Below are 24,728 nucleotides of genomic sequence, written 5' to 3' on the forward strand. Positions count from 1 at the left end.
AGACCAGCTTCTATCATGGCCTTACTTTGTTGCCTGGGAAACCGCTGTACAGATGTGCGGGAGGGTTCGATGCTGCTTGAATGGGAATCATTCTCTGTGGTTTCATAAGTGCTTTTAAATTCATGCAGCATTTAATGTAAAGATGTTTTTACTTGCATGATGTTGATTAAAGTTGGAAAATAAATGAAGGTTGTGGAAAGAGTGAAAATGGGGTGATGTTAGTGAAAATGTAACAAGAGAAAAGCAAAGAGTAGAGAGTCACCCAAAAAGACACTTTGTACATCTAACTGAACACTTTTTCAAGTATAATTCACCTAGTCAGGTGCAAGGGGGCCTTATTTGGTATTATATTATGACATTGATTACGTCTTTATTGTGTGCGGTTAATTAAAACCATTACAGTTGCCAAAATCATGAAAATGTAATGCAAATATTGGAACACAACAATCAACAATTGAGTGTGATATTTTAAAACAGTTACGGTTATTAAAATACAGAGATCATTTGAGATGCAAAGACAGTATAACCAGCATTTAAAGCAGGCAGGGAGGACCGCGCTAAGCAGGTGACAGAGAATGAAGGCTAGACAGGTGCTGGTGCAGAGATTCTGCAGAGGGCTGTCCTTTCAACCATCAAGAGGGCGACACACTCAGAAACTTCAGTACAGTGGGGGCTGTGGGGGTGCAAACTGTCCTGTCAGCCAAGCATTCAATATATTAAATATTAGTTTGTAAGGCGGGGGATATTCATAAAAGCTGTCAACCACAAGAATGACATGTTAAGTTCACTGTCCCGCCTGTGCCCCCCGGCCCCGCATAAAGATCTGTATTTGAAAGAAATTTGTAAAGCACAAACCTCATGCCCGAGGGCGTCTTGGCGCTATAGGAAACAGGTGTAGGTGCATTTCAATTGGCAAGAGCGCTCTCTTGCCGGGACTCGACTGCTTCTCACTCTTGAGAAAAAAGCCAGGTCTTCAAAAAATTTCTAAAGACAAGTAAGGAGGAGGCAGTTTTTAGTGTCAGTGGAAGACTATTCCAGAGCATTGCGGTGGTCCTAAAAAAGCTCTACCCTGCAGGCGGTCTTCCTAAGACGGGAGACAGTCTGGTTCTTCCCAAACCCTGAACGGAGAGTCCTTCCTGAGACATACCAAATGCGCTTGCCCTTGAAATGACCCGGTCCCGGTCCATACAGTGATTTGTAGGCCCAACAGAGGGCCTTGAACTTACACCGTTTTCTGACTGGTCGCCAGTGAAGTTTCCTGATGGCTTCTTTAGCAGATTCATGTTTAGGTATTTTGAAAAGGAAGCGCGCAGCTGCGTTCTGCAGAGTCTGGAGCCTCTTCATGGGACCTACTGCAAGATTGAGATAGAGACTGTTGAGGTAGTCAATCCTCGAGAGGACCAGGGCGATGATCACGCTTTTTAGGGAATCATGAGGTAGAAATTTATCAATCTTTCTTATCATTCTCAGGGAGCAGTATGACGCAGAAGTGACACTGTTCACCTGCTCTTTAAGCTTCATTTCGTTATCTATGAGAAAACCGAGATTCTTCTCTTTACTGGTGGGTTTGGAGAGTGGGACCCGCTCGGGTAGCCACCAGGCCATCGTACAAAACGAGGGATCGTTGCCGAAGATGATGACCTCAGTCTTTGTGGCATTCAGTTTTAGATAGTTTTTGTCCATCCAGTTGCTCATATTACTCATACAGGTCCTAAAGGCCGAGCTTGTCTTCACTTCGGCTTTTGTTAGGGACACCACGGTTTGAGTATCGTCAGCGTAAGACGTCAGGGAGAACCCGGAATTTTCAATAAGAGCCGCCAATGGTGAAACCTAAAGATGAAATAATGTTGGGCTCAGAGCCGAGCCCTGCAGAACTCTGCAGCGGACATGGCCTCGATGTGAAACTGTCCAGTGACACCTTTTGTTGTCTGTTACCCAGGAACGATTGAAGACGCTTCAATGCTGTTGCCTCAATCCCCAAGCTCCACATACGGTCAACCAAGATCTTATGGTTGACCGTGTCAAACGCCGCGGAGAGATCCAGGAGAACCAAGGCCACTGTTCCTCCACTATACAGCGTTTCTTGAATATTTTCTGTGGCTACTATCAGAGCAGATTCTGTACTCTGATTTTTTCTAAACCCATGTTTTTGTCCCAGGTTATGTGCCATTTGCTCAGAGATCTTGTGCATTACTTTGGGCGGACAAGGGTCTTGTGGCCACCAGATTTGATTGATGAAATTAACTTTATACGTTGTTCTTCCCATGTGGCCTTAAAGAAGGGAAAACTGGCTTGCAAGGATGTAGAATGGAAGGGATGACCATCCCGTTGGGCGGCGGGCTTGCCTGGATTGAAGTTATTATGAATGTTGGTAACTTTTTCTAGAAAAAAATTAGCCAAAGCGTCATAGAATTGGTGAATATTTACTGCCATATCAGGACTCACTGGTGCCACCAGTTATTTTATTACTTGAAAGAGAGTTTTGATTGCCTCATGAGCCGTTTTATCTGTTCATTGTAGTAGGAGGATTTTGCAGCTATGATACTTTTTTTATGTTCTGCTGCTTTATTCTTATTGATGATTTTCTTCTCATCATCATATTTTTTTTCTCCACTTATGTTCTTGCCTGCAGCAGTTTTTCCTGGATAACCTAAGATTTTCATTATACCAGGGCTAGGAAACGTTCCCTTTAGTTACGGTTCCTTGTTTAACAGGGGCTACAATGTCTTGCGCCGAGTTTAACCATAGTGAGAAGTTTTCGACACTCTGTTCCAGATTGTCAGCTGGTTGCCATGGTACTGAAGTAAGGATATCTTTCAGTACGCCTGGTTAAATCTTGTGCCAGGTTCGACTGGGGGTTTGTGGGGCTGTATCTCTGTGCCTGGCCCTTTTCTCCATCTTTACCTGCCAGTTAACTGCCCAATGATCTGATCAGGTGAGAGGGAGAGATGGTGATAAATTGATCTTTGGGATAACAATAGCCCCCGCGACACCAAGGTGTGGGAGGCTGAGCTCCAGGGGGCCCCTTCTGGCATTGTGCACGGGCGTCGGCCGAGAGCTCCTGCCTGGGTCTGGGGAGCCCCTCTGTTAGTAAGGGGCCCCCCTCAAGCTTCATTACACCACTGGTGCACATGTTGAGATGCCACTCAACATGTCTAGAGGGATGAAATGAAATGAAATGAATTTGTACTTGTATAGCGCAATTATACCCCATGGGGTTTCTTGGCGCTGTACGCATACCTCTGTGGAACCCTTCCTGGCTTTTCCCTGTGAAATGCCCACTCCTGGGCACCCCCAAGGTGAAGCCAGGCATCCCAGCGCTGTTGGGGTCGTTGTGGAGATTAAGAAAGCTATTGCCCAGAGTCACAGAGTGGGACCCATGATTAGAATAGGCACCGATGCGAGAATTATCAGGCTGAGGAAATTGAGCCCAAGACCCGCCGAGGCGGGAACTGAACCCTGGTCCCGGGCTTGACCTCTGCCACAGGGTCTGCCGCTCTAACCATTGATTTGCATATAGCCAGTGTCTAACCCCGGGTGGTGTGGAGTGCAAAAAAACGATGGATTTAGGCCCAGATCCTTGTACTGGGGTGAATGTATGACATTGTTCTACATTCTGTCCATCAACTGTGTTTTTTGCAATTTTCACCCCGAGTGTGCTGGGTATGCTCAGACGTGAGTCCCAGGCTCTCCACACCATTGGAGTCAAGCTATCCAGGCTGATGAAGGCTGATAGCCATAAACCAGTCCTTGGATGCTTGATTCCGGTCTGGGAAAGACATGGCTTGGCAGTTCGGACTGGACTGTTCCCATGAGGCACAGGGTCAGAGCTGATTTGCATATAGCCGCGTCTAACCCAGGGTGGTGTGGAGTGCAAAAAAACGATGGATTTAGGCCCAGATCCTTGTACTGGGGTGAATGTATGACATTGTTCTACATTCTGTCCATTAACTGTGTTTTTGCAGCTCTAACCATTGAGCCACACTTCTACAACAGTGTAATATGTGAGGTCATAAGCAGTGCATGGAGTGGGTGCAAAATATCAGTGAACTGTAACTGATGAATTTCAATGTTTTTTAAACCTTTTTCATCTACCTATAACCTTACTTTTACCTTTGTTTTTTTCCAGTAAATTGACGAAGCCTTTTTGGAGGTAAGGTAACCTCAAATTACCAAACCTAACTATAACGCCAGTATAACTTTTGATTATTTCAGTGAATATATACATATGTATATATACAGATATTTACATACATATGTTTACTTACCTTCACAATATTTTGGTAGCAAAATATTTAACCTCATCGCTGCTTGAGAGTTTCCCCTGCTGTGCTGGACAGCAATAAAAACGGGTGTGGTCATGACGAGCTCAGCTCTAAATGAGCATGGAAGGGGTTAAACCTCAAAATTGTGGCCTTTCGTGATATATCGGCCCAGGTTCTATAGATACTCTACAAAAAAGCCAAGCCACTACATGGGTACCCAGTGGCGTAACAAAAGCCCCCGCAGCTCCTGCATTGTGAGTGGCCCCGAGCTCCAGGGGGGCCCTCCGGCACTGTGCACAGGCAGCGGGCCCCTGGCCTGAGAGCTCCTGACTGGGTCAGGAGTTCAGACCCTCACCCTTGTTCTTTGCAGGTGGGTGGCCTCAAGTGAGGGCCAGCTCCCCATGTCTGCCACATCTGCCCCTTTGTGAGTGTCAGTGCTCGCTTAAGCCTCACATTCCTTCAGGGGTCAGACTCCTTCTGGGGGGACTTACTACAAGGATAAATAGATCAGAGACGCCCCCTAGAGGTCATCTCTCTTGCAGGAAGCTCTCTCTGCGTTGTCCACCATGACTGCGACAGCCAGTCATGTGACTCTGTCTGTCCAATCACGTGGCCCTGTTTCCATGTCCCACGTAAGGGAATAAAATAACAGAAATTTAGCAGATTAACAGAAGTTTGTTGGAAAAATAGAGCGCGCGGCAGAAAGGCGGCCCCCGGGGTGAACCAATTACTGCGCGCGTCTTTTGAAAGCACTTTGCTAAAAGCTTGTTCCGCCCAAAGTGCTGGCGGCTCCTTCCCCACCGAAGCCCTCTCCGCCACTTGTGCCTTCAACCTGTCAGGCTAAAAAGCCCCAATTACACCTCGGATACAGAGCGCTGGAAATGCACTTCCCACCTCTCCTTTCGCGCCGCGTGTGTTCTTAACTACTCCACAGCTGTCATCAGAACCAGACAAGTCGCAGCTATTAGTTTCCGCGCTTGCGCCATCCCTGGCTGAAGTGACAGCCATCTCCTGCGCCTTGAAGTCTATGATAGCGCACACGAAGCGCTTGCCTTCCACGCCTTCTGCTACATGCTGCAAGGGGGCAGCCTTTGGATGCGCGACACCTGTCACTGCGCAGGTATAACAAGCGCAGGCGCCTCCCGGGGAGGGTATCCTTGGGGGTGGGGTGGGAAAGGCGGGAGATGAAAAGCGGCACCTGATGGCGCGTCGCTGACAACCAAAAGGCCCAGATGCAAATCTACAAGGAAGTGCCGCAGCGTGGCATCACACGCCCTTAGGTTGCGCCACGCTGCAGCACTTCCGAAGCACAGGGATGCAACATATTTACAAGAAAATGCCGTATCTGTGTGCTTCCCCCTGCGCTGGCGCACAAACTGCAGCCATACGCTGGCACAGGCACCCTTGCACCATGGTGCAAGGATGCCTGCGTCGTGTGGAGATTGTTTTTGTGCAGTTACAATTCCGGTAGTTCAGCTCAGGACTAGCCCCACCAGGAGCAGCCAGCATGCTGCTCAGCCCGTCTCCAACTGAAGTCTCTGACACCAACATTCCATATTACATCATTCTAGGAGGAACTCACTGGCAGAGCATGAACACATTGAAACCAGCATGCAACATCCCCTCCTTTCTTCCAAAAGGAAAACAGAAAAGAACACCATAGCGGATATAGGAAGAAAGCAGAAGCTAGATAAGCGGAAGAGAGGAGAGAGAGCCAGGGAGAGACAAGAAGAGCAGTGGGAGAATGAAAGGAAACAACAAAAGAAATTAGAGCAAACAGATAAGAACGCTCCATAGTGTTGCAGAGTTCTTTTGTCACTTCACGGAGTTCCACGATCTCCACCCACACCTAGGTACAGGCCGTCTCTCTAATGTTGCAGGACTGTTGAAGAAACACACTCCCACCAGTGCATCTCCCAACCGCCCGAGTGCACCTCGCCACCTGCATGAACCACCACATGTCCAAAAAAATCCCACCTGCTGAGGCGTGTGAAGCTGTTCCTGGGCAACGGTTGTCGAGACGATAACTTTTTTACTTCCGGCACTTGGTTGAAGGAAGAGAGACAGCCCAGCCACCAGCTGCACTCCCAGGTCGGTGATGGACACTTTATCTTCCACAACGGTCACCGTCTTCTCAGCAAGGATGGAGTCCGAAAGAGGCGACAGGACCTATGAAAGAAAAAAGAAAACAAGATATCAGAAAAAAGCATTTAACATGCATTTCACATTGTTATTTTATTGTTTTAATTCTGAGAATCTCTGTGTTGGCAGTAGCACCCACACAGAAAAATGCAGTAATTGAATTCAAGGCTGTGAGAAAGCAACACAGAGCAGACTTTGAGATTGAGAGAGTCACACACCACAACTAACAATGGATACAGTGTTAAACACTTGTCGACACAAGCACAATATCCAGGCGCTGTAACAAAGGTGGCTAAGCACATTTCATCTTGGGTCACACACGAGTAGGAGTGTGTGGTAAACTCTGCTCTGCTCGTGGAGTTCACAGAGTTTTGCCACTCTGCGCTCCGATTAGAGCGCGGAGTTTGGCAAAAAATTTGCTGTGGTGCACATTTTACTGGTGCCCACCATACCTTGTAATGGGTCGATGAAGCTTTCAACAGCGTGGTGACATAAGGCAGGACAACCACGTGCAGGGCTTTTCATGACAGAGAAAGCAGCAGTCAAACTATCTTCCACATTAACCAATTACAAAGTGCCAAACACAGACGTCACTGACGTGTTCCACTCAGTATCTCGTGGGGGGGATTTGGTATGGATTGTTGAAATTTTCTTGGATTGTTTCTGTCTTTGAGAGGCATATTTTGACATTAGTAGAGAATGAAATGCACATACATCGAATTAAGCAGTATTTTCAAAAGATGGTATCTTGCTTCACTTCTTGCTACCCCAAACTGATAGAATGGTCTAATCCAGAGAGTGTGTCTTGCACTAAATTTTGGAGCTTATCTGGTGGGCTGTTCCACTGGATTTAAAGTGAGGAGAGCAGAACCATAAGAACACGTAACGTCACTGAGTGCACATAAGCCCAGACAAAGCACCAGAGTCTGGTGCCTCCACTGCCTCCCCCGCCCTGGCCTTTCAACAGTGGCTCAGCCTCAGCCCCCGCGACAAGAAGAGCAGGTAGCGGAAGGACAACGCTTGTCTCCATTACCAGCAGAGAAAACGAGAGGTGGAGTTTGACAATCAAAAGTATGACAAAGGCAAACATCTGCTTTATTTATTTATTTTATTTATTTATTATTGCTATTTATTAAGCGCGAACGAATACCCGTAGGCGTCTCGGCGCTAAAAACCAACTACATAAGTCTCAGTAAGTGATCATTTATTTGATTGGAAATTCAGCTGCTTTACCTTCAGTCCCAAAATACATTTTTGGACACAGGGATATGCGTCTTTAGAAATCAACATGCCAACACGTTAATGCACAGAATGTTTACCACTGTGTGCCTCGTCGGCGAGCACTGGTCAATGCTTCATTCAGGAAAGCCGTGTGAAGGGATAATGTCTTCTACTACAGGAAATCCACGTTAACGCTTCCTAGGACACAAATGCGTTGCTTGCATATCCCTTCACAGTCCAATGCCTTCCTTGCTTGTTTTTCCGCTACAGCCGAGTTAACATGCATCTGTTAGTTCATGAAAAGTCAAGTGCATCCACTCCGCCCGAGTGTGAAACTCTGCTGAATCTCACAGAGTTTTTTGGTAAATGTGTGGTACCTGAGCTGCTATGAGAGGCTGTCTGTCTTGGCTGCTATGAGAGGCTTGCTGTCTGGTCTGCTATGAGAGGCTGTCTGTCTTGGCTGCTATGAGAGGCTGGCTGTCTGGGCTGCTATGAGAGGCTGGCTGTCTGGGCTGCTATGAGAGGCTGGCTGTCTGGGCTGCTATGAGAGCCTGGCTGTCTGGGCTGCTATGAGAGGCTGTCTCTCTTGGCTGCTATGAGAGGCTGTCTGTCTTGGCTGCTATGAGAGGCTGTCTGTCTTGGCTGCTATGAGAGGCTGGCTGTCTGGGCTGCTATGAGAGGCTGGCTGTCTGGGCTGCTATGAGAGGCTGGCTGTCTAGGCTGCTATGAGAGGCTGGCTGTCTGGGCTGCTATGAGAGGCTGTCTGTCTTGGCTGCTATGAGAGGCTGTCTGTCTTGGCTGCTATGAGAGGCTGTCTGTCTTGGCTGCTATGAGAGGCTGGCTGTCTGGGCTGCTATGAGAGGCTGGCTGTCTGGGCTGCTATGAGAGCCTGGCTGTCTGGGCTGCTATGAGAGGCTGTCTGTCTTGGCTGCTATGAGAGGCTGTCTGTCTTGGCTGCTATGAGAGGCTGGCTGTCTTGGCTGCTATGAGAGGCTGTCTGTCTTGGCTGCTATGAGAGGCTGTCTGGTCTGCTATGAGAGCCTGGCTGTCTGGGCTGCTATGAGAGGCTGTCTGTCTTGGCTGCTATGAGAGGCTGGCTGTCTTGGCTGCTATGAGAGGCTGGCTGTCTGGGCTGCTATGAGAGGCTGTCTGGTCTGCTATGAGAGCCTGGCTGTCTGGGCTGCTATGAGAGGCTGTCTGTCTTGGCTGCTATGAGAGGCTGGCTGTCTTGGCTGCTATGAGAGGCTGTCTGTCTTGGCTGCTATGAGAGGCTGTCTGTCTTGGCTGCTATGAGAGGCTGTCTGTCTTGGCTGCTAAGAGAGTCTGGCTGTCTTGGCTGCTATGAGAGGCTGGCTGTCTTGGCTGCTATGAGAGGCTGGCTGTCTTGGCTGCTATGAGAGGCTGGCTGTCTTGGCTGCTATGAGAGGCTGGCTGTCTTGGCTGCTATGAGAGGTTGGATACCTGGGCTGCTATGAGCTATGCTATGAGCAGCGTTCAATGTCACTCTCCGGAACTCGGGCCCTACTCACAAGGCAGGTAACTTACTTGATCCCATTTTTTCAAATCTGGACACCATCACTTGTAAACCCCACTTACCCATCCCCTGGTCAGATCACTATTTGGTGGAATTTTCTATAACTATTGATCGATCCCCCAAGACCATATCACTGACCTCAGGACCTAGGGTGACTAGAAACTGGAAAAATCTGGACATCAACAAACTTAACTCTTGTCTTGATAACACCAGGCCCCTTACAACCATTAATAACATCGAGGAGGAAGCGGATATTCATAGTTGGCTTACCTCAGCTGTTAATGCATGCCTTCCCCAGTGTAAGAAGAAGTACAATTTGCACCACCCACCCGCCTCATGGTTCAATGAATCACTAAAAAGGGAAAAAAACATATGTAAAAACTTAGAGCGGAGGTAGCGCACTCACTATGATCCCTGCATTAAACAATTGTACAAAGCAGCCGTAGCCAAATATCATGCACTTTGCAACACAGCAAGGGCAGAACACGTCAACCTCACTATTTTGAATGCACAAAATTGCCCCAAAGCACTTTTTAAAGCTGTACAAGAACTTTCGGGCACCACATGTCAGCCGAAAGCCCCATGTTTGGATTCCATGCAATCACTAAAATTGATAACATCTATGCTGACTTCTGCGACCCTACTCCTACCTTTACTCCATCGGAGCGGCCTGAATTGGCTACCCCCAGTGAACCTGATTCACTGGATCAAATGCCCAGTAACTCCATTCAGCAGTTAGCAATTTGGGACCTTCTTAACATTACCACACTAAACGATATTATCACTAATATCAAATCAGGCTCTCCTATGGATCCTATTCCACCACAAGTCCTACACGCCCTGGATACCTCCAACCTCAATCTTATTTTAGAACTTCTCAACTCATCCTTAAGGGAAGGTAAGGTCCCTAATGCATGGAAACATGCTATGATAGTACCTGTGCTAAAAAAGGCTAACGCAGATCCAGAAAACCCATCTAATTTCCGCCCTATCTCACTGCTTCCGGTTTTTTTAAATTTTAGAAAAACACATCAATACGCAACTCACCAAATACACGGAATCAAGGAACCTCCTCCATCAATCTCAGTCTGGCTTTAGGTCAGGATTCTCTACAGAATCGACACTGTTAGGTGTCTCTGAGACTATCCGCGGCCAGGTTGATAAAGGGGAAACCGTGGCACTTATTTTGCTTGACCTAAGTGCCGCATTTGATACGGTTTCCCATGCCATCCTTCTCAACACCCTCCAATCCTATGGTATCACTGGCTTAGCTCTAAAGTGGCTCGCAAGCTTTCTCTCGGACTGAACTTTTCAAGTTTTTTCCACCACATCTGCTTCCAAAATACACTACTCTAAATACGGTGTCCCTCAGGGCTCCATTTTGAGTCCCCTACTTTTTAATCTGTACATCAGCCCTTTAGCCACTATTGCAGAATAAGCTGGGCTCACCATCTATTCATACGCTGATGATACCCAGCTCATCTATTCCCTTTCCGCCAACTCACATTCTAATCCATCTTCCCTATGCTCTGGACTCAATGATATTGCCAAATGGATGTTTGAAAACAAATTAAAACTTAATGGGGGAAAGACCGAACTTCTCCTGTTCGGCAACAATACAGCTTTGTGGGGCTCACACCATTGGCCGCTTCAGATGGGTCCTCTTCCTTCCCCCTCCAAAACTGCCCGCAACCTTGGCATCATCCTTGGTGACCAAATGTCTATGAAGCAACAGGCGGTCAGAGTCTCTTCTCCCTGTATTACTATCCTTAAGTGGCTGAGGAAGATCATATGGATGCTCCCTCATGACACACAAAAAAACGTAGTCCAGGCTCTAATAACATCTAGACTGGACTACGGTAACGTTCTTTATTTAGGCGCCTGCAAGGAAGTAACGCGGAAACTTCAGATGATGCAAAACATAGCGGTCAGGATACTCTGCAAACTCCCTAATAAGTCCTCTGCATCGACCTCCTTACGCAACCTTCATTGGCTCCGCATCGAAAGTCGCACTAAGTTCAAGGCCCTGTGCTTTATGCACAGAATTAACTCAGGTAGGGCTCCACTTTATCTCAGGACATTAGTTCACCAATACTGTCCTTCTCGTGTCCTTCGTTCCTCTAACCAACATAAGTTTCAGGTACCCAGGATTAAACGAGCCAGAATGGGCGGACGTTCATTCTCTTACCTGGCTCCCTCCCTCTGGAATTCTCTCCCACTTCACCTTCGCACAGAACCTAGTTACCTCAAATTTCGTAAGGACTTAAAAACTTGGTTGTTTGAGCAATAGGTTGTTCAAATCTCCTGTTTTATGAGTCTCAACTATGTGGCTTCTCTGCTTCCATCCTGTTTATGAGTCTCAGTTATGCTGCTTCTCTGCTCTCATCCTGTCTCTAGCGCCGGGAAACCTTCGGGTAGCTGCGGGCTCTATAAATTTAAATATAATAATAATAATAATAATGAGAGGCTGGCTGTCTTGGCTGCTATGAGAGGCTGCCTGCCTGTGCTGTATGAGAGGCTGACTGCTCTGGCTGCCTCCACTGAAGGGCAGGGCTCACACCCCAGGACGGCGGAAAGGACTTGCTACCACTGAAAGCTGAGAGGAGAAGAGGAGAGAGCGCCTGACATGTAGAACTGAGCCCAGCAGACCGTGTGCAGCTGCTACATGTGCTGCTGTGAGGAACTCCGAGGCCGGGGACAAGCAAGCTTGTGCCTGAGTGCCAGAACAAGGAGGAACAAGAAGACATCAGAGCAGCCACAGAGTGCTGCTTCTAAGATCTATCTTCTCATCAGGACCCCTGAAGACACAGGTTTGCCTTCCCAATCACCACTGAATTAACTCGGGAAGACCATGAGCAGCAGAAATGCTGCGAAGGCACCTGAAGCCCCCAAGGGCCAAAGACATCTGACCAACACCTGAGTGAGGAGAATAAAAACACAAGAACAAGTCATGTCTTGACACCCCAACACTGACGCCTCTTCCCAAAGGCACACAAAGCCCCAAGGGCCGAAGACATCTGACCAACACATCAGTGAGGAGACTGGAGATGCAAGACCAAGTCACCCCACCACTGACATCTCTTCTCAAAGGCACCTGAAGCCCCCAAGGGCCAAAGACATCTGACCAACACCTGAGTGAGGAGAATAAAGACGCAAGAAGAAGTCATGTCTTGACACCCCAACACTGACGCCTCTTCCCAAAGGCACACAAAGCCCCAAGGGCCGAAGACATCTGACCAACACATCAGTGAGGAGACTGGAGATGCAAGACCAAGTCACCCCACCACTGACATCTCTTCTCAAAGGCACCTGAAGCCCCCAAGGGCCAAAGACATCTGATCCACTCCTGAGTGAGGAGAATAAAGACATGTGTTGACACCCCACCACTAACACCTCCCTTTTGGCAAGCGTAACCGAGGCCATGCGCTGCACGATACCCCACAGCACTGTGGACTTCTGGCTCAGGAGAAATGTGACACTCTGTGCAATTCCTGCCAAGAGATCCGCATGGCACCGCATGGCACCGCATGGCACCGCATGGCACCGCATTATCATTGACCAAATGCCATCTGACATAGCATATTTATACACAAACACTGCCCTACTGGATTAAATAACAGAAATCTACACCCAATGGAACAATACGTTTTTATTATATTTAAGACATAATGTTTATGTCAGGCATACATTTCTCTACGTGATATTGCGACACACTACCAAAACGACGGAGTAGGACGTGAAAGCGCCTGACTTTTTGTTTCCTTTTAAGCCGAACAGCACTGGGTGGCTACTGTTTTTGTAGAGTTCCTTAGCAGGAATTTCTTTGAAGACTGAATTAATTAGGATTGGGAAGTGACGTCACAACCTCTCCCCAGTGGGTGGAGAGAGAATAGTGACATCACTGCAGGTCCCTGAGCTCAGACTATGATGTCACAGCAGCCCCCTGGTGTTAGATTGTAACAGCAATTTATGGGTGAGTGATGTCTGAGGGGAGCTGAAGCTACGTTGATATTTTGCTATAATGTCACTATGTGTCCCTTATGTGGCTAGCAGTGGCGGCTGGCTACATTAATAAATGGTGTGGCACTCACCATAAATGCTGCTGGCCGCTTGGCCCTCCGTCCGGTGCTCCTCTCCCCGCACCGATCCTGGAGGTGACGAGGAGCAGGAAGAAAAGGGAAGGACTTATTCCAGCTGCAGCACAAATCCAGCCACTCCTGGAGCAGCTCTCATGCTTTGAGCATGAGAGCAGCTCCAGGATTGGTTGGAGCAGGTAAACTAGTGCTCATGATGAGGCTGGGGTCTGTGACTGCAATCCCCAGCTGTTTCTCAGCCCTGGGATTGCTGGGTCTGAAGTGAGCATGTCTGATAAGCCTGCTGTAGACCACGGACAATCTGACATGCGCACTGAGCCCTGGGAGACATCCTTCAATCTGCACGAATCTTCCACCGCCACCCTCACACTCTAGCAGCGTGGGCCAGAGGCACACAGAATAATAAAATGGTAATGACTAGAATAATAAAATGGTAATCATCATTTACTGTGTTTACCACTACACCAGCAGGTGGGGCGACTCTCTTCGCGGGTGGCTGGGCTGTGACATCACCACAGGCACCAGAGCTCAAATTGCGACATCGCTGCATATTCTTGAGGTCAGTTGTGTTGCTGCCGGACTCTGACCGCTTCTGCATTGACACCAGGAACTGATGGTCCCTCACACTGTGACTGCCGGACGTCATGCCTGGTGATGCAGTTCCAAACCACTGATGCATTCCATTGTGACTCAGTACAAAGAGGGGGACACCCGTCGTAGCCCACCTCCTCACAAACCCCAATCTGTCACAAAGGGCACTTTGCGAGCTTGAACGTTGTTTCTGATCTGCAGTGTGTCATTTGGACAGTGGCACTTTCCTTTGTGTGGTTGTGAGGGATGTCATTTTGCAAATAACAGGCTTAGCGGTGCCAAAGAGGCTTGGTACATCTTGACAATAATAATAATAATAATAATAATAATAATAATAATAAAAATAATAATAATAATAATAAGCAGCTTGTAGAGCGCACGGCTACCTCCGACGGAGGTGTCCCGGCACTAGTAGTGCTAATTGACTTGGGCACAGGGGTGGGGAACAGAGTGTTTAGGGAAGAACAAAGAGCCATGTTTTTAACGCTCTCCTGAACATAAATTCAGATTTGATCTTCCTTAGATGTTCCGGCATAGAGTTCCAGAGTGAGGTAGTTTTAACCGAAAAGGATCGGCGTCCGGTTCTGGCCCTCACAAATTGCGGAATGACCAGAACATTCTGGTCACTTGATCTAAGTGCTCTGTTGTTGCTGTATTTTTGAAGTCTTTGCCTCAGGTAATGCGGACCAGTGACGTTCATTGCTATATGGGCCAAAGTGAGAGCTGTGTACTCTACACTTCTTTTCACTGGTAGCCAATGAATACTGAGCAGATGGGGGTTATGTGGTGATGCATTGGCACGTTCCGCACAATCCTAGCCACTGCGTTCTGGATAATCTGCAGCCTCCTGAGCAAATACTCAGGGAGCCCCAAATAAAGGCTGTTCGCATAGTCAAGTTGGGAGGTGACCAATGCATGAACCATAGTCTTCCTACAGTCCATAGAAAGAAAGTGAAGGAAGCTCCGTAGAGCCTTCAACTTCCAAAAACACGGCCCAGAGACATGAACAATTTGCACTTTGCTAGACAATTGTGTATCAAATTTGAAGCCCAGATTCCTGGCAGAAGTAGCTGGAAGAGGAGGTGGATTTAACTCAACCGGCCACCAGAGCTCTGGTCGTGGGGAAATGGGTTGGTTAAAAAACAAGACCTCCGTTTTATCTGTGTTTAATTTCAAGCAGTTCTCTGTCATCCAAGATGAGATGTTCAAAAGACACTGCTAAAAATTAGCAAAGGCCGTCTCGCTGTCATCTTTGAAGGAGAACACTAATTGTGTATCATTCGCATACGTGACGACCTTCACCCTATATTGCTTAATAATTGCCGCCAGAGGGGTGAGATACACATTAAAAGGCGTGGGACTTAAGACCGAGCCCTGTGGGGCCCCACACACAAGGGGGCTGGAGGTGGAAGCATGAGGGTGGAGGGTCACTTGCAGTGTGCACCCCTCTAAGAAAGAGCGAAACCAGGCCCAAACCCTTCGTGACACCCCTAGAACCTTAAGTCTGCTTAGACGAATCCTGCATGACACCGTATCAAATGCTGCAGATAGGTCCAACAGCAGCAGCATCACACAGCTTCCTTGATCTACGGTTTCCCGAATAGTCTCTGCGACTTCCAGCAAAGCTGTTTCCATACTGTATCCGGATCTAAAACCAGACTGGGAGTCGTGAAGATGATAGTTCGACCCTAGGAAGTCCCTAAGCTGTATCTGGACTTCCTTTTCTAGAATTTTAGCCGAAACGGGAAGGAGAGAGATTGGCCTGAAATTTTTGGGCTCTGTTGGATCTGCATCTTCTTTTTTCAAAATGGGTTGGACAAATGCATTTTTCCAGCAGGATGGGTATACCCCCGTCACCAGCGAGGAGTTCCAGATGGCATTCAATACCGGGTGGAGCCAAGGGGCAAGTAGCTTAAAACATTTGGTAGGACAAGGGTCCGCCGGGGAGCCTGATTTTATCTTGTTAAATTTCCTCAAAGATGCTTCTAGACTTAGGGGGCAAAAAGCCGACCACGTACTAGTTGCACACAGTATATAAGATGGAAGATCTGGTGGTCCCCGGAGTAGAAAGGAGGAGTAGAGATCTGGGATTTATGTCTGCAAGAAGGTAGCTAACTTTTCACAAAGAGTTTTAGAAGAAGAGATATAGTGCTTTTCAGTGCCTGAGGTTTAATAAAACCCTGGATAATATTACAAATGTCTTTCATAGAATTATCAGAGGTTTTGATCTGATTGGCAAATAAATCCCTAATGGTCTTGCGCTTTAGGCAATGACATTTTCTTTGCGCTACTTTGTATGCACATTTAGTTGCAGGCTCATAATGTTTACGCCGAGTGCGCTCCAACCTCTTGCATAGACTCTTCTCCGTCTGGAGCTCATCCGTAAACCAAGGAGCTCCTTGCAAGCTTCATATTTTTTATCGGGGCAGTTTTATCCAGGGCTGACGTGACCCAATGATTAAAATTAACACATCCTGACAGGGCTCTCCTGTTTGCCGGGGAAGAGTGTCCTGTAGCTTACAGCCCATTGATCAGCGGAGACCTTTCTCCGATTTCTCCGGACCTCCAAGGCAGGTCTGACCAGATCGTTGCAGGAAACCCCGCATACACTAAAAGGGATCGGCCAGTGATCGGACCATGTCAGAGATAACGGGTCCTCTATCTGTAGAGTAGAATCATTGGTGAAGAGTGTCGAAAGGTATATTGTACAGATGACCAGAGGTAGCCAGGAGGTATGATTCAAGTAGAGGGTTTATTGATACGTTGTTACAGGCTTCAAAGAGGTCTCAAGGAGGTCCAAAGGGAATCCCACCAGGAGCAGCATCTTAGCTACTCAGCCCACTCACTCCAACTGTCATTCCCTACACCAGCAGGCACACCAACATTCTACTCTCTCTCTCATCAGGCATTCCACATTCCACGCAGACACCACATTCATCTTCGCTGAGCAGCTAAGGGGAAGATGCAATTGAGGTAATTAAGTTACAACAAAGAGTAAATCCAGCATCTGGCCTGCCACATGTGTAGGGGATGAAACCTTTTGCATCAGATTAAGCCCTTTCAGGGTATCCGCCAGCTGGACAGCTAAGAGGCAGTTGAAATTGTCCATATGGACATTAAAATCACCAAGGACTGTCAAGTTAGTGTATTTTAGTGACAGTTCAGCGATAGTGTCGTAGAGTTTCAACATCTGGGCTGCTGGGGCATTAGGGGGTCTATAGACCAAAATTCCGGCCATTGGGGAGGCTTTGGCAAGTTTGATGTCGTAGGACATAGCCTCAATCTGCCCCAGATTTCCAATTCACTTATACGTGATCTCCCAGTCTTCTCTCATAATAATAGCAAGGCCACCTCCCAATCCATTCTCAGCTCGATTCACCTTAGAGATCCTATAACCTGCTGGAATGGCTAATGCTATATGCGGATTGGAGCTGTCTCGCATCCAGATTTCAGTTAAAAACATGATGTCCCAGGCATTCGTCTTTAAGTTGAACCAGATGTCACCTGCGTGTTTGGGCAGAGATCTGCAGTTGACAAAGCATGCCTTAATGGCGGGCCTTGGAGGAGGTGTAGGTATTCCAATAGATCCAGCCCCAGGCCTATCTTTGTCCTCACCAACATTCTCAAACCTGAAGTTGCAGGCGTTGCACTGGAACCCGTAGAGACTTCCCGCATTTCCTTCCTCTGAACAGAGGTCCAGACATTTAGGCCTCGGGCAGTTTACGGCGGAGAAGGCAAGTGACTGCTCCTTGGTCCAACAAGTCTTAATGTTGGGCCCCCACGGGCAGCATGGATTGCGCTGGCCGCGGTCCGGACATGACTGCAGGTGTCTTAGACATGGCTGTAGATGCCTGAACATGGCTATGCACATGAAGCATGGCCGCAGATATCTCAAACATGACTGCAGGTGTCATAGACATGGCTGTGCACGCATGAAGCATGGCCGCAGATATCTCAAACATGACTGCAGGTGTATTAGACATGACTTCAGGTGTCTTAGACATGGCTGTACATGCCTGAACATGGCTATGCACGCATGAAGCACAGCCACAGATATCTCAAACATGACTGCAGGTGTCATAGACATGGCTGTGCACGCATGAAGCATGGCCGCTGATATCTCAAACATGACTGCAGGTGTCTTAGACATGACTGCAGGTGTCTTAGACATGGCTGTAGATGCCTGAACATGGTTATGCACGCATGAAGTATGGCCGCAGATGTCTCAAACATGACTGCAGGTGTCTTAGACATGGCTGTAGATGCCTGAACATGGCTATGCACGCATGAAGCACAGCCACAGATATCTCAGACATGACTGCAGGTGTCTTAGACATGACTTCAGGTGTCTTAGACATGGCTGTAGATGCCTGAACATGGTTATGCACGCATGAAGTATGGCCGCAGATATCTCAAACATGACTGCAGGTGTCTTAGACATGGCTGTAGATGCCTGAACATGGCTATGCACGCATGAAGCACAGCCACAGATATCTCAGACATGACTGCAGGTGTCTTAGACATGACTGCAGGTTTCTAAGACATGGCTGTAGATGGCTGAACATGGCTATGCACGCATGAAGCATGGCCGCAGATATCTCAAACATGACTGCAGGTGTCATAGACATGGCTGTGCACGCATGAAGCATGGCCGCTGATATCTCAAACATGACTGCCGGTGTCTTAGACATGACTGCAGGTGCCTTAGACATGGCTGTAGATGCCTGAACATGGCTATGCACGCATGAAGCATGGTCACAGATATCTCAAACATGACTGCAGGTGTCTTAGACAGGACTGCAGGTGTCTTAGACATGGCTTTAGATGCCTGAACATGGTTATGCACGCATGAAGTATGGCCGCAGATATCTCAAACATGACTGCAGGTGTCTTAGACATGGCTGTAGATGCCTGAACATGGCTATGCACGCATGAAGCATGGCCGCAGATATCTCAAACATGGCTACAGGTGTCTTAGACATGTCTGTAGATGTCTGAACATGGCTAAGCACGCATGAAGCATGGCTGCAACTTTCTCAAACATGATCTCAGATGCCTTAGACATGGCTTTAGATGCCTGAACATGGTTATGCACGCATGAAGTATGGCCGCAGATATCTCAAACATCAATCAATCATAGACATTTATAGAGCGCTCTACTTACCCGGAGGGTCTCAAGGCGCTAGGGGGGGGTGCTGCTACTGCCCGAACAGCCAGGTCTTGAGCTTCTTCCTGAAGGCGAGGTGGTCTTGGGTCAGGCGCAGGTCGGTCGGGAGGGAGTTCCAGGTCTTGGCAGCCAGGTAGGAGAAGGACCTTCCTCCTGTTGTCGTTCTTCGGATGCGGGGGACGGCGGCGAGGGCGTGACTGGCTGATCGGAGGTGTCGTTTGGGAGCGTAGAAGTTGATGCGGTTGTTGAGGTAGCTCGGGCCTTGATCGTGTAGGGCTTTGTGTGCGTGGGTGAGGAGACGGAAGGTGATTCTCTTGTTGACCGGGAGCCAGTGCAGGTCTCTTAGGTGTCCGGAGATGTGGCTGTGTCGTGGGATGTCGAGGATGAGTCTGGCTGAGGCGTTCTGGATCCGTTGGAGTCTCTTCTGGAGCTTGGCGGTGGTTCCGGCGTAGAGGGCGTTGCCGTAGTCCAGTCGGCTGGTGACGAGGGCCTGGGTGACAGTCTTCCTGGTCTCGGTGGGGATCCACCGGAAGATTTTCCGTAGCATGCGCAGGATGTTGAAGCACGACGAGGAGACTGCGTTGACTTGCTTGGTCATGGAGAGGGAGGAGTCCAGGATGAAGCCCAGGTTGCGTGCGTGGTCTGTCGGTTTGGGTGCAGTTCCCAGGGCGGGGGGCCACCAGGAGTCGTCCCAGGCGGAGGGCGAGGATCCCAGGATGAGGACTTCCGTCTTGTCCGAGTTCAGCTTCAGGCGGCTGGTCGACATCCACTCGGCTACTTCTTTCATTCCTTCGTGGAGGTTGGCTCTGGCGGCGGCGGGGTCGTTGGTAAGGGAGAGGATCAGCTGGGTATCGTCGGCGTAGGAGATGATGTTCAGGTTGTGTTGGCGTGCGATGGCCGCGAGGGGGCTCATGTAGACGTTGAAGAGGGTTGGGCTCAGCTAGGATCCTTGGGGTACGCCGCAGATGACTTCGGTGGCCTTTGATTTGTACGGAGGTAGGCGGACTCTCTGGGTTCTTCCGTCGAGGAAGGAGATGATCCATTCCAGTGCCTTCTCCTGGATTCCGACGTCGTAGAGGCGCTGCACTAGGGTGCGGTGGCAGACGGTGTCGAAGGCCGCGGAGAGGTCTAGGAGGATGAGCGCCGCTGTTTCTCCGTTATCCATCAGGGTTCGGATGTCATCGGTGGCAGCGATGTAGCATGGCTGTGCATGCGTGAAGCATGGCCGCAGACATCTCAAACATGACTGCAGGTGTCTTAGACATGACTGCAGGTGTCATAGACATGGCTGTAGATGCCTGAACATGGCTATGCACGCATGAAGCATGGCCGCAAATATCTCAAACATGACTGCAGGTGTCTTAGACATGACTGCAGGTGTCTAAGACATGGCTGTAGATGCCTGAACATGGCTATGCACACACGAAGCATGGCCGCAAATATCTCAAACATGACTGCAGGTGTCTTTGACATGGCTGTAGATGCCTGAACATGGCTATGCACGCATGAAGCATGGCTACAGAAATCTCAAACATGACTGCAGGTGTCTTAGACATGGCTGTAGATGCCTGAACATGGCTATGCACGCATGAAGCATGGCTACAGATATCTTAAACATGACTGCAGGTGTCTTAGACATGGCTGTAGATGCCTGAACATGGCTATGCACGCATGAAGCATGGCCGCAGATATCTCAAACATGACTGCAGGTGTATTAGACATGACTTCAGGTGTCTTAGACATGGCTGTAGATGCCTGAACATGGCTATGCACACATGAAGCATGGCTACAGATATCTCAAACATGACCGCAGGTGTCTTAGACATGGCTGTAGATGCCTGAACATGGCTATGCACGCATGAAGCATGGCTACAGATATCTCAAACATGACTGCAGGTGTCTTAGACATGGCTGTAGATGCCTGAACATGGCTATGCACGCATGAAGCATGGCCGCAGCTTTCTCAAATATGATCGCAGGTGTCCTAGACATGGCAGTAGACGCCTGAACATGGCTATGCACGCATGAAGCATGGCTACAGATATCTCAAACATGACTGCAGGTGTCTTACACATGGCTGTAGATGCCTGAACATGGCTATGCACGCATGAAGCATGGCTCCAGATATCTCAAACATGACTGCAGGTGTCTTAGCCATGACTGCAGGTGTCTTAGACATGACTGCAGGTGTCTTAGACAAGGCTGTAGATGCCTGAACATGGCTATGCACGCATGAAGCATGGCCGCAGATATCTCAAACATGACTGCAGGTGTATTAGACATGACTGCAGGTGTCTTAGACATGACTGCAGGTGTCTTAGACAAGGCTGTAGATGCCTGAACATGGCTATGCACGCATGAAGCATGGCCGCAGATATCTCAAACATGACTGCAGGTGTATTAGACATGACTTCAGGTGTCTTAGACATGGCTGTAGATGCCTGAACATGGCTATGCACATGAAGCATGGCCGCAGATATCTCAAACATGACTGCAGGTGTCTTACACATGGCTGTAGATGCCTGAACATGGCTATGCACGCATGAAGCATGGCCGCAGATATCTCACACATGACTGCAGGTGTCTCAGACATGGCTGTAGATGCCTGAACATGGCTATGCATGCATGAAGCATGGCTGCAGATATCTCAAACATGACTGCAGGTGTCTTAGACATGACTGCAGGTGTCTTAGACATGACTGCAGGTGTCTTAGATATGACTGCAGGTGTCTTAGACATGGCTGCAGATGCCTGAACATGGCTATGCACGCATGAAGCATGGTCGCAGATATCTCAAACATGACTGCAGGTGTCTTAGATATGACTGCAGGTGTCTTAGACATGACTTCAGGTGTCTTAGACATGGCTGTAGATGCCTGAACATGGTTATGCACGCATGAAGCATGGCCGCAGATATCTCACACATGACTGCAGGTGTCTCAGACATGGCTGTAGATGCCTGAACATGGCTATACATGCATGAAGCATGGCTGCAGATATCTCAAACATGACTGCAGGTGTCTTAGACATGACTGCAGGTGTCTTAGATATGACTGCAGGTGTCTTAGACATGGCTGCAGATGCCTGAACATGGCTGTGCACGCATGAAGCATGGTCGCAGATATCTCAAACATGACTGCAGGTGTCTTAGATATGACTGCAGGTGTCTTAGACATGACTTCAGGTGTCTTAGACATGGCTATATATGCCCGAATCATGTCTACAGATGTCTAGGCTAAAGTTCCAGGTTTCTAGTTCCTTAGGGCAAAGATCGGGGTGATGGAGACAGTGAGGAAGGGTCTGTACCCTGCTTAATCTTTATGTGTTAATTATCAACATGCAAGATTTAACTGACAATTCACCCTCATCCCAAGCCCACAGTGAGAAGTAAAGGGTGATAAATGCTGGCCTTTGGTTGGGAGGAGAGTGGGCACAGCAGTGAGCCCTCATCAGTGTAGGGATCTAGTCGTGGATGAAGAGGGTTGCAAATCTCACTTGTCCTAATGTACTTGGTGCTTAAAATAATCAGAAAACGCGACGAGCGCCCTGCGAGCATCCGCGCTCAGATGAGGACACTTCTGATTGAAGTGAATGTTTCCAAGTGTTAATTTTTCTGCATCACTCTGACCAGACCTCAGGAGTGAGAAATTCATGGTCCTTAAAAAGAAATATTAAAATGTCCTGCGTCAATCAGGCAAATGAATTTAAGTGGAATAAACGTAATCTTCGCGTGATGTGTAATTATATTTCTGGGGCCCACTGAGCCCGCGCCTTTGTTTTGGAGCAGTAACCACTGACACCGTCCATGGTACGCGGGCACTCTCTCTTTCCCTGATTAATCTCAACATGAGCCCGCTGGATTAATAGATGGCGCTGCTCCCGCGCCCAGACTCCCCGTGTGAGCCACTCAAGTGCTTCATTCAATCCATCTCAGGGGGGATTGAGCGCCTATCCACATACAGTGGGAACCTGATCCGCTCAACAACACCCCGCGGAGCTGTCTGTCGGCAGCTTGCAAAAGAGTGCTCGAGGCATACCTCTGCGCCAAATAAACAGAACCACTGAGCAATACTTATGAAAGAAGCGCTGATGCAAGAAAGGTGCTCGGAAACCCAGAACCATCATCTCCTTGTGTTTGCTTTGTTCGCCCTGAGTTGGCAGGGTATGCTCAGACGTGAGTCCCTTGCTCATTACGCCACTGGAGTCAAGCCATCCTGGCTGATGACGGCTGATTACCCAGAAACCGGTCCCAGGATGCTTGCTTCCGGTCCAGGAAAGACCTGGCTTGGCAGTTCAGGCTGGACTGTTCCCGTGAGGCACAGGGTCAAGACTGATTTGCATTTAGCTGGGTCTGAACTGAGATGGTGAAGTGAGCTAAAGAATGATGATGGATTAAACCCCAGATCTGTGATGGTCGACGAGTGTTTGAAAAGTTTCAGCGCTCCGTCCATCATCTCCTTGTGTTTGCTTTGGAAACCCAGACCATGCACCTCGTTAGGGTCAGGGGAGAAAATGAATTGTGCAAACGCAATAGTTTGCACGTACATAGGAATTTGTCTCACCGGCCACCGAGTCCACCCATGCCAGATCCTAGGTCATTGGCATCACTAGAGCGGGTCAGGCCCTCCTGTGGCCCACCATTGATGACGTGAAACGTGCCGAGAGGCAACACAGGGAAAATACACTACAGCTTGACCTGCACGTGTATTTGTCTACCTACCTTCACTGCCAAGCAGTGTTGGAGGCAATGTACGAGCCTACACGTGTGTATAAAATATGCATCTGACTTACTATGTATGCATGTGCAAATGTGTACACGTAAACATACACACGCGCACACACTGACACATTTTACAATTGCACTTTACAGTTGACCCCACCAGCTGTATTTGTGGCCCAGTGTGCCCCTCCCCGCCAGAAGATCCCTTTTAGAGACGCATCGGTTCTACATCAACCGAACCAACCCATCACCGCACACGAAGAGGTCACCTTTCACTCTCTGATTGATACAATCTAGCATTTAAAGAGGTGGAATATATCCCAAATGGGGTAAACAATAACATTTGATGGATTCAGAGACGAACTTTAGTCTGGTAAAGTAAACAAGATCCTAACATCCTCAGCGGTACTCCAGACAGGGTGGAGGGAGTGAGTCTGTCTTCACCGTGAAACATCTGGGTTCACGAGGCGCACGCATGGATGTTTGCATTCCAGAGGCTGCCCTCAGAGCATCAGTTGTTTCAAGAGGGACCAGGGCTCGAGAAGAAACCCCCAAAGTCACCTGCCTTCCAAGGCCAGGCATCCAGAGCAACGTTCACGTTACATGTGATCCAAGCACTCAGTCTCACCAATGAAGAAGAACTCTCAGAGGAGTGACAGTGGGAGCACAGGGTGAACCCTAACTGAAGACACGTGTTAGACACAAGGGGCCTCATTTATGAAAAGTGACGCATCTCTGCGTGAAAACAGCGATGCGTCACTTGTCATTACACCCTCCTTGCGACACCAATGATGCGTCATATTTACAGTATGACGCATTGTTGGAAATGGGATCCCCGGCTGGCCAGGGCTTTCGCCAAAGTCAGTCAGAGACCACCACACCCAAGTCAGGGCAAGGGAGTTACACGCCAAGATAACCCCTACTCACCCTCTAGGTAACGTGGCGCGAGCAGCAAGGCTAAACCTGGAGGCGATGTAGGCTAAGTATTTGCGCA

The 24,728-nt window shown here is 48.6% G+C and overlaps 1 protein-coding gene across 1 annotated transcript in view; it reads right to left on the bottom strand.

The window, feature by feature from the left end:
• Positions 1-24,728, bottom strand: part of TMEM132C (transmembrane protein 132C) — a 1,063,202-nt gene that overhangs the window by 51,414 nt on the left and 987,060 nt on the right. Inside the window, exon 8 of the mRNA XM_078668022.1 lies at positions 6,243-6,434. Within this exon, the coding sequence (XP_078524148.1) occupies positions 6,243-6,434 (192 nt within the window). The remainder of the gene's footprint in view (positions 1-6,242; positions 6,435-24,728) is intronic.

This window comes from Lissotriton helveticus, chromosome 11, assembly GCF_964261635.1.
Source record: "Lissotriton helveticus chromosome 11, aLisHel1.1, whole genome shotgun sequence".
NCBI lineage: Eukaryota > Metazoa > Chordata > Amphibia > Caudata > Salamandridae > Lissotriton > Lissotriton helveticus.